The following is a 10710-nucleotide window of genomic DNA, read 5'->3' as shown; positions in this document are numbered from 1 at the left end:
CCCCTTATATGGCCCCCACAGCGGCCCCACACAGTATGATCATCACATCCCCCACACACACAGTATGTTGTCCCTATATACACAGCTACCCACATACAGTATGATTCCTCTACAGTACCCCTCACACAAAGTAAGATACCGCCTATAGTACCCCACACACAGTATGATGCCCTCACATACACAGCTACCCACATACAGTATGATTCCACCACAGTCCCCCTCATACAAAGTAATATACCCCCTATAGTACCCCACACACAGTATGATGCCCTGACATACATGGCATACACAGCTACCCACATACAGTATGATTCCAACACAGTCCCCCTCATACAAAGTAAGATACCCCCTATAGTACCCCACACAGTATGATGCCCACACATACACAGCTACCCACATACAGTATGATTCCACCACAGTCCCCCTCATACAAAGTAAGATACCCCCTATAGTACCCCACACACAGTATGATGCCCTCAGTGTACATCCCTGACCGCATGATGCTCCCACACAAGCAACCCACTTGCTTTTATGTCCTGCTTTTCTGATGAGCTATTCTCTGCTGCCGGTCAGCTGACCAGAAGGTCTTTTAAGGTACCGTCACACTAGACGATATCGCTAGCGATCCGTGACGTTGCAGCGTCCTCGCTAGCGATATCGTCCAGTGTGACAGGCAGCAGCGATCAGGCCCTTGCTGTGCTGTCGCTGGTCGAGGAAAAAAGTCCAGAACTTTATTTGGTCGCTGGACTCCCCGCAGACATCGCTGAATCGGCGTGTGTGACACCGATTCAGCGATGTCTTCACTGGTAACCAGGGTAAACATCGGGTAACTAAGCGCAGGGCCGCGCTTAGTAACCCGATGTTTACCCTGGTTACCATCCTAAAAGTAAAAAAAACAAACACTACATACTTACCTACAGCCGTCTGTCCTCCAGCGCTGTGCTCTGCACTCCTCCTGTACTGACTGTGAGCACAGCGGCCGGAAAGCAGAGCGGTGATGTCACCGCTCTGCTTTCCGGCTGACCGACGCTCACAGCCAGTACAGGAGGAGTGCAGAGCACAGCGCTGGAGGACAGACGGCTGTAGGTAAGTATGTAGTGTTTGTTTTTTTTACTTTTAGGATGGTAACCAGGGTAAACATCGGGTTACTAAGCGCGGCCCTGCGCTTAGTTACCCGATGTTTACCCTGGTTACCGGCATCGTTGGTCGCTGGAGAGCGGTCTGTGTGACAGCTCTACAGCGACCAAACAGCGACGCTGCAGCGATCCGGATCGTTGTCGGTATCGCTGCAGCGTCGCGAAGTGTGACGGTACCTTTAGTCTCTACCAAGACTAAGTGGTAGAGCAGGGATCTGATAACTCCCTGCTCCACCATTGTATTACACATTGGCCTGAGGTCACAGATACAGCTGAAGTCAGGACAGCTCTCCAAATTCAGGATTGTCCCACTAGATCTGGGATGATTGAGAGAAGTGATTTACCATTACATGAGTGACCCTGTCCATTACAGCACCGAGTCCCTATATTTCTCTTACTCTGAATATTGGTCTGTGCACCACTGTCTGGTGCCTTCCAATAAACTTTATTCTCCACTAGTGATGAGCAAGTATACTCATTGCTCGGGTTTTCCAGAGCACGCTCAGATGGCCTCCGAGTATTTGTGACTGCTCAGAGATTTAGTTTTTGTCGAAGCAGCTGCATGATTTACGGCTGCTAGCCAGGGTGAGTACATGTGGGGGTTGCCTCGTTGCTAGGGAACCCCCACATGTAATCAAGCTGTCTAGTAGCCGCAAATCATGCAGCTGCGGCAAGGAAAACTAAATCTCCGAGCACTAACAAATACTTGGAGACCACCAGAGCGTGCTCTGGAAAACCCGAGCAATGAGTATACTCGCTCATCACTAGTGGACAATAAAGTTTTTTGCAAGGCACCAGAGAGAGAGAGCAGAATGGAAAATCTGCATGAATTCAATGGAAAATGCTTGGAAAACCGGAATCAGAGGCCGGATTCATCTTTTCACATGTCCGTTTCACACGTTTTTGGCCGATTCCGTCACTGTGCGCTTTTTTCGCCGGACGAAAAAACGTTCATCTGGACGTTTTCTCCATCCGCCAGAAACTACTATTTGGACAGATCCGGAAAAAAACGGACGAATCATCTGGCCATCAGGCGCAATCTGGCGCTAATACAACTCTGAGAAAAAAACGGATCCGGCGCAAAAAAAAACATCCGTTTTTTTCCAAATTTGCCAGATTGTGCCTGAAACAAAAAACCTGATGTGTGAAAATAGCCTAAGATGCGGAGCGCTGTATTTTTTTCTATCCTGGTACATTGTATGGAGAGAGAAGTCATAAAATGATGGTATCTCATGACGGTCATTTCTCCATGATGCTATGTGCAATATTTTGCTACAATTTTTGCAGTTTAACAATTTTATTTTTGCATACTGAACTATGATTTTACCCTTAGGAAATGGACGATACCTTGAGTTATTATGCTTTGTAGCTACATGTTACAGGCTTAGTAACTTTCGCCACTTCCAATACCAATCTGCTATCCGTGGTACTGACATCGTACGTTTCCAGGACGTACTGTAGAACAGGGGTGTCAAACTGCATTCCTCGAGGGCTGCAAACAGGTCATGTTTTCAGGATTTCCTTGTACTGCACAGGTGATAATTTAATCACCAACTCATTATTTGTGTAGGTGATTAAATTATCACCTGTGCAGTACAAGGGAATCCTGAATACATGACCTGTTTGCAGCCCTCGAGGAATGCAGTTTGACACCCTTGCTATAGAAGCACTTCTAGGAAATGAGATAATAAACTCCAATCCAATCATCTCACTATTTCATTTATTCGGAAACATATGATTCTGTCCCACAACAAATGCTGCAATAATGGGTATAGATTGTCGGTTGCATGTCAAACTGATGGTTTGGGCCTTATATAAAGGCGTTGGTTTTGTTGATCCTTCTGATGTTTTCACGTGGCAAGATGACACAAATACTCATGAGCATGAACTCTTGAGGACTGAGAAAAGTGGGAAGACATGTCTCTTGATCACCCAGGATTAGGTAGGGAGATTCAGACCCCACAGAAGTGCAAACATTTTGTCTTTATATCAATACATTGTTTTACCGAGCATTGTCTAAGGGAGCTCCACCACTCTACATCACCGTCTCCAATTCGTCTTGGTATGGGCGTCAGTTTAGAAGGACTGTCCAACAGTGGTGGGAGGGCATATCATTTTATTTAAGAGATTTCCAAAGGCTGAGCGTGGTGTCTGCAGAGTTTGGCAAACTCGATGGTCATCTAGAAGGTCTGATCCCAATCCCTTTACTTTAAAAGGGAGGATGGTCCATGTCATCTAACCAGGATCCTGGACTGGTTGGGAAGTCTGGATAGCCCATGCTGCTTTCTGTGGAGATGTCGGAGGTCGGAGCAGCCGGTAGTGCTCGTAAAGGAGGGTGGTTGAGAAGCCCTCCTGCATTGTCCATGTTGTATGGTAACCCATGGGATGGAAGGGATGAAATAGAAGAGGGCGACTGTGGGATATCATAGGGGCTACCATCATGAAGTTCCTGGTAGGATTGTCCTGTTTCATCTATTGTAAAGCCTCCATTGACTAGAGGCACATTCACAAGGTCCCCTCCTGTACTGTAAATACCGGCCGTCGATCCCAGTTCTGACAAAATCTGTTCATCTGTGGGTAAAAAAATGAAAATACACAATGTCAAAGGTGTAAGATACAAAAAAAGGTCTTCATTTATTTCAAATATGTAAAAAGTTTTTAAACGAGCTTAGGTAATTTGCGCATTCAGTCCACAATAAGGAAAGATAGGCGTTATACTGTGGGCTCAGTTATCAAAATGTAATGATGCAAATCTTTGGCTTTGGCCACTGTAAATTGTACAATTTCAAAGTGAAAATGAGTTGTTATCACTTTCTGTACATAAAAGTAGAACAATAGTACAGGCAAGAAAAAAAGAAGGCACTCACCGATTTAAAAGTTGGCAATCTTTATTCAATCTTCACATAAAAACTTCATGGCCGGGGGAGTGAGGAAAGGAGCTCATGCAAGCAGGAGCAAACGATGGCCGTTTCGCGCTATGCTTGCGCCTCTACGGGTCAGCATCACCCTTGCTGACCCATAGAAGCGCAAGCACAGCGCGAAACGGCCATCATTTGCTCCTGCTCGCATGAGCTCCTTTCCTCACTCCCCTGGCCATGAAGTTTTTATGTGAAGATTGAATAAAGATTGCCACCTTTTAGATCGGCGAGTGCCTTCTTTTTTCTAGCCTGTACTATTAGAATTGTCTGCTTCATTCTGAAGAGCACCCGATCTGAGCATATCTGGCTGGCAGTGTAATGACTGTTGATTAACACCTGGCTCCAGGAGTGGAGCGGCCTTAGCTTTGTTCAGACAGTGCCGTTTTGGTCGATAAAAGTAAAACAACAGAGATCTTGTAACCCAGGCAGAAAACAATTCTGATAATTTGCATCAGGGTCCTGAATCAGGAACTGAGAAATAATCATTTAGATGCATGTTATAGAAGCATATTTTTTTTAGTTTAAAGTGGTTGTTCAGACTCAGGGTTTGAGTCTGCAGTCACTCTATGTGACTGCAGACTTGGGAATCCTTACAGCGTGCATTGTTAGGAATCGACTGGCTACCCATTCATTACAGGATACAATTCAAAGTACTTGTTCTCACCCACAAAGCTCTCCACATTGCGGCACCCCCTTACATCTCCTCCCTCATTTCTGTCTATCAGCCTAACAGACCACTGCGCTCTGCAAATGACTTTCGATTAACCTCTGCACTAATCCGTACCTCCCACTCCCGACTCCAAGACTTCTCCCGTGCTGCGCCAATCCTCTGGAATGCTCTACCCCAAGATATTAGGACCATCCATAATTTGCATAGTTTTAGGCGCTCGCTCAAAACACATTTGTTCAGAGCGGCCTATCACGTTCACTAATCAAAGTTATGTTATGTTTGTGTGTGTAGCCCATTCACTATCCCCATCTATTCCCCAACCCCTGAAGATGGCTGGACCATCATTGTAAATACATCATTGTAAATGCCTGTACTTTGTATCTCCCCCACCTCATTGTAGATTGTAAGCTCTCACGAGCAGGGTCGTCTTATTTTGCTTTAATTATTGTATTGTTAACGTTGTTACTTATGACTTTTGTGTTTCAAACTGTTAAACTTTAAAGCGCTGAGGAATATGTTGGCGCTATATAAATAAAGATTATTATTATTGCTGGTAGCGGGCGGTCTTGTATACGATTTGCATACTTCCGGACACATTCTGACTAGACGGGCAATATAATATACTTGCATTGAGTGAGGTCGCACACCTCTAGTCGGCATGTGACCGTATGTATGCAAATCACATACTTTAAGTCAGAGCCCTGTCCGCTCCCGGCACTGGAGAATCCTGACAGCGGGCACTGTGCATGTTATGAGGATTCACAACAAGTCTACAGTCACATAGACTGGATGCAAACTTGAGCTCCATGCCCGGGACAACCAACTCCTTTAAAGTGTTATGTTCATCTTATGGCCCAGGGAAAGTGATTATCGGTAACCTGCTAAGCACTGGGAGATCCCCACCAATCCTGAGAACAAAGCTCCAAAATGCCCCCTTTGAAAGGAGCTGTGCATACGTGCCACCACTCCATTCATTCTCGGCCAGAGACAGAGTCCTAGAGAATAAATGCATGCAACAACCATCGGGGCACTTCGGAGCTTCTTTTTTAGGAGTCTCGGGGGTCGCCCCAATGCATAGCAACTTATTACCAACTCTAAAATGGGAATAACCCTTTAATTGGACTGTTATGTATTGCTAAAATAATACTATAATAAAATAATTTTTTAAAAAATTGTAATAGTAAAACAATAAATAAGAAGAGAAGGTAAATTATTACTAGAAATCGCTTTCTATCCGATAAGATCTGGAATACAGTATATAAAGAATGGATTTGTGTCTCTCCGTGGTTGAACGTCGGCCAGGGGCTGAGGTTCCAGGACAGTCTTAGTATGTCATTAAACATGACAAGTCCCAGTATAAAGCTCTTCTTTATAGTATACTAAAGCATAGATATAATGAAGAAATTAGTCTGATATAAAATAATAGGCGGCAGCTGTGAATTATAAGCTGTTTAATATTCCGCACGCACAAAAATCATCATAAACCAGTTGATGGCTGGACCAGTGGGATGATTAATCGTTCTTCGGCGTCCTTATTTATTTGATCAATTGCCTGGTTCATGGCCGTGTTTGACAAATGGACTGCAGGGAATACTGCTCAGGTATTTACTGGAGATGGAGAGGGCTTTTGTAACTACCGATTGCTGTCAGCTCCGTTGTGGCTACAACTTTCCCGCAGCTCTGGAAAGTGGCCGACAACTACAAAGTTCATTACAATGCACTATATTTCATGGGAACACAGCATGAACTCCCATAACTCACGGGAACTTCAAGTCTTTGGTGAATCGCTTTGCACTTTTTAAAATGGACCGACTTCAGCATTCCAGATGTTTCTTGATTCCGAGCCAGCTACTGGCATCATGAAGTTAATGGCGCGCAAGCAGAATATTTTTTATGGCCGTTTATGGGCTTCTACCATTTAAAGGGAATGTGTTGTCAGAATGTGACCCGTTATTTAAATCAGGTTCTTGTGTTAATTTTTTTTTTGCAAAGGGTTTTTTTATATTGTGATTTTAATTTAAAAAAAATAAAAATAAAAATGCTAATCTTGCAATTTTCACACTGGTTACTGTTTTTTTTTTTTAAACTCATTCTTTCCTTTTAGGAAGAGTTTTCAGCAGGTTCATTATCATCAGAGGCAGCATTACAATGACAGGTAATATCTCTATACTAAGATGATAAAGAATCTACCAATGACAATAGGTGATGTCACAGCTGACCCTGCTCCCTGACAATCACCTTTGCACATGCTCATTAGATTCTACAATATGAAAGATAGCGTCTGAGTCTGATCATTGTGGCTATGTACATGTGTTGTTTCCTGAAATCATGGAAAATTAGAATCTGAACAAGCCCCAGAACACCGTGAGAAACATTGCAAGTTTTATTTTTAAATTATATTTTAAATCTAACACAATAATCTGACTTAAACAACACCTCATTTTCTGACTAAACATTCCCATTAAAATAGTAAAATCTCTAAAGTGGATATGAATATTCTAATTGTACTTTTAAAGAGGTGGTACCCAATTAGAAAAACAAGTGTTAGGCGTCGAGTTATCGCCACTGCACAGAGGGAATCTCGAGCCACCTTGCTGCAGTCTCCTATTCTTCTCCAGCCACAGTGGAGCCTGCTCAGCGGAGACGTCGGTCCCAGCATCTGGCTCAGTCAGATACTGTGTGCAGCTATTGTAACCTACACTGTTCAGTGGCGAGCAGACACTCCTGGGACTAAGTCCTGCTTTTCTGCTACTGAGCATGCCCAGTGGTCGACCTCTCATTGGAGGTTGGGGGTCACATGCTGAGGTCCTGAAGCAGTTCCTATTGGACCACTAGGAAGGTCCTGGAAAGCTTTCTCTATAAAAGGTTCGCATGGCCATGCGCTAGTATCAACTTATGTTTATGAGCTTAGCTACTTTGTGGTCTGTGTCAGCATGTGCTCAGGGTCGGCTGTATAGCCACTAGAATTCCGGCACCTCCGGAGAGGAGTTGTTTGTGTGCTGTTGCTGACTGAACGACCACTTTATGCTACCTGCACCGTTAGAGGGCTGTGATCCTCTGTGAGGTTAACAGAGCACAGCATTACCTTTAATCCCGGCGACACTGTGAAGCAACAGGGTTCGCTCCTTTACAGACCGGGTGACTGAACCCCTGTCTGTTCGGGCGTAGTGCCGCCATCTACTAGCAGCAGGTTCCACTCCGGCACGGTGGACCCCGGGTTGCGAAAGCACCTATACTATCTCCCTATTTACTCGGTGCATTCCGCCAGCCCTAACAACAAGGCTGCCTACTTCCAGAAACATCACCATACCTGTCCATCGGTTGAGTGGTATTGAAGTAAATAGGGGTGACCTGCAATACCACACACAACCTGTAGGCAGGTGTGGCGCTATGAACCAAACTAGACATTTGTTGTTGGGTTTTTTTAATTCAGTAAAACTTACCTGATAGGATTTACCTTTTGAACAGAGTTATAGTGGACTAAAATAAAGTGTTAAAAAAAATGTGGGAAGCAGATGTCATCCAAAAATAATGACGATGGAATTCTCAAATTATAAATTTGTATTGATAATGGATTAAGAATCAACAAGTGACAATGAGATTTTCTGAAACCCAACGTGCACCCTAGAGGTTACATGGTCTATCAATATGGTCACCGTTTGGGGGTACTTAGGTATAATTTGTAGGGGGTTCTTGGCTTATGAATGCGGAGAAGCTTTGCCCTTGAAATATGTAATAATTTACTATTTACCTCTGTAGCTTAATTCGCTGTCGCTGACTCCACAATCCTCTGCAGAACTCTCCTTCCCCGGCTTTCCCACCCGTGATTTCCTCACGCTTTTGTAGAACTGACCCCATCGCTGCCGGCCTGCGTCCTTTTTCAGCCTTTTTTCTTTAGCTCTTCTGTTCTGGAACCAGACCTGAGAAGGGAAGGTCACATTAAGGCTCCAAGAACTATAAGACCAAGTCATCTTTTGAAATTTTTTTAACCCCCTCACACCACGGCCAATTTCCCTTTTTGTTGTTTCCTCCCCTTCTTCCCAGATCCATAACTTTTTTATTCCACATAGACATACAAGGGCTTTTTTTTTTTGCTGGACGAGTTGTCCTTTTGAATGACACCATTTGTTTTATGACATTATGTACTGGAAAATGGGAAAATAAACCCAAGTGGAGATAAATTGTGAAAAAAAAACACAATTCTGCCATTATTTTTGGGGAATTGTACATTTTGTGGTAAATATGACAATGCAATATGATTCTTCTCATCAGCACGATTCCATCGATGCCCAACATTTCCAGTTTTTTATTATTGTTTTAGTGGTGAAAAAAATCTGAAATTTGCAAAAAAAAATTTAGTTGTGTCGTCATTTCCAAGACCCGTAACATTGTAATTTTTCAGTCGATGGAGCGGTGCATTTTTATTAATACCATTTCTGGATAGTTGTGACTTTTTGATCGCTTGTTGCAGCATTTTTTTTGTGGAAAAATATAAATTATGGCGCTAATTAAATTTTGACGATAGATCAGACATTTCTGAATGCGGCGATACCACATATGTGTATTTTTTAAAATATTTTTATTTTCAATGAGCTGATCACATCACAGGCGCACCGATAGGCAGAAAAAATTAAGCAAACGCATGTCAGCACGTGTTAAATGCCGCTGTCAGAGATTGACAGCGGCATTTAACACCTGCAGATGCACCCGCATTTGTTAGCGGCAAGTCTTGGCTGTAATACACAGCCATCGCCTTCCGGGTATGGGGCGGACTCGCTGCGTGAACCAGCTCTCAACACCCACCTCTGACTTGCACAGTACATGTACGGCAGATGTCGTGAAGGGGTTAAGTCACTTTTCTTTCTTTGTATTGTGCTATTCAGTTATTATTTTTTTTTCCACTAAATTAATCATAATGGCGCACGCTATTCATGAATTTTGTGCAAAATAAAAAAAATGTTCTTTATTATTTTCTTTTAACTGAACTGCGATGTACCTGTACAACTCGCATGTCCAGCCCGGTCTCGGAGGACAGCTGTTCCCGCACGTGCCGGGCCGGTTTCGGTGAGTTCTTGTAGGCATTCTTTAACGTCTCCAGCTGTTTGGCAGTTATCGTGGTACGAGGCCTTTTCGCTCCACCCTCTGAATCGTCTGTATAATATGGGGACATAAAATGACATTATTATTTATTCTTAGACCATCTCTGATTCCCTGGTACTGTACATAAGAAGGGGTTACATACAAAACATAGAAATAGCAGTGAAATAACAATGACAGACGGGTACAGAGGGCTCTGCCCTTATGGGCTCACAGTCTACCGGCCATTATCTCATTCTCCGAAGACGCAGCATGTTATACACAGAGTATGAGTTGTATCTAGGGCCACTGTCGGTTTGTGAATAGACTTTTTACTTAAGGTCCCACAACCCTACGCGACCCCATCAGCAGTGACAGAGCTAGATCGCTCTCTATTCACTAACCCAGCAATGCCGTGTACTTTATTAGGCCGGTTTCACACGTCAGTGGCTCCGGTACGTGTGGTGACAGTTTCCTCACGTACCGGAGACACTGACTCACGTAGACACATTGAAATCAATGTGTCTCTGCACATGTCAGCGTGTTTTCACGGACCGTGTGTCCGTGTGCAAAATACGGAGACATGTCAGTGCTCGTGGGAGCGCACGGATTACACGGACCCATTAAAGTCAATGTGTCCGTGTAAAACATGTACCGCACACGGACGCTGTCCGTGTGCAGTCCGTGTGCTGTGCAGGAGACAGCGCTACAGTAAGCGCTGTCCCCCCCACGTGGTGCTGAAGCCGCCATTCATATCTTCTCTGCAGCAGCGTTTGCTGTAGAGAAGATAGGAATCCCTTTTTTTTTTTTTTGTTTCTCGTGTTTAAAATAAAGATCTCTGTCCCCACCCCCTCCCACCCCCTGTGCGCCCCTTCCCCCCCCCCCCCCCCCCCCCCGCTGTTATTAAAAT

At 44.1% G+C, this 10710-nt stretch overlaps 1 protein-coding gene across 1 annotated transcript in view; it reads right to left on the bottom strand.

The window, feature by feature from the left end:
• Positions 1-2842: 2842 nt before the first annotated feature.
• The window catches only part of LHX4 (LIM homeobox 4), a 76514-nt gene continuing 68646 nt past the window's right edge, over positions 2843-10710 (bottom strand). Inside the window, exons 4-6 of the mRNA XM_069737721.1 lie at positions 9721-9875; positions 8476-8644; positions 2843-3707 (exon numbers count right to left, since the gene is read on the bottom strand). Of these exons, the coding sequence (XP_069593822.1) occupies positions 3346-3707; positions 8476-8644; positions 9721-9875 (686 nt within the window). The 3' untranslated portion in view covers positions 2843-3345. The remainder of the gene's footprint in view (positions 3708-8475; positions 8645-9720; positions 9876-10710) is intronic.

The sequence above is a fragment of the Ranitomeya imitator genome, chromosome 8, assembly GCF_032444005.1.
Source record: "Ranitomeya imitator isolate aRanImi1 chromosome 8, aRanImi1.pri, whole genome shotgun sequence".
Lineage (NCBI taxonomy): Eukaryota > Metazoa > Chordata > Amphibia > Anura > Dendrobatidae > Ranitomeya > Ranitomeya imitator.
This window is presented reverse-complemented; position numbering and strand designations above follow the sequence as displayed.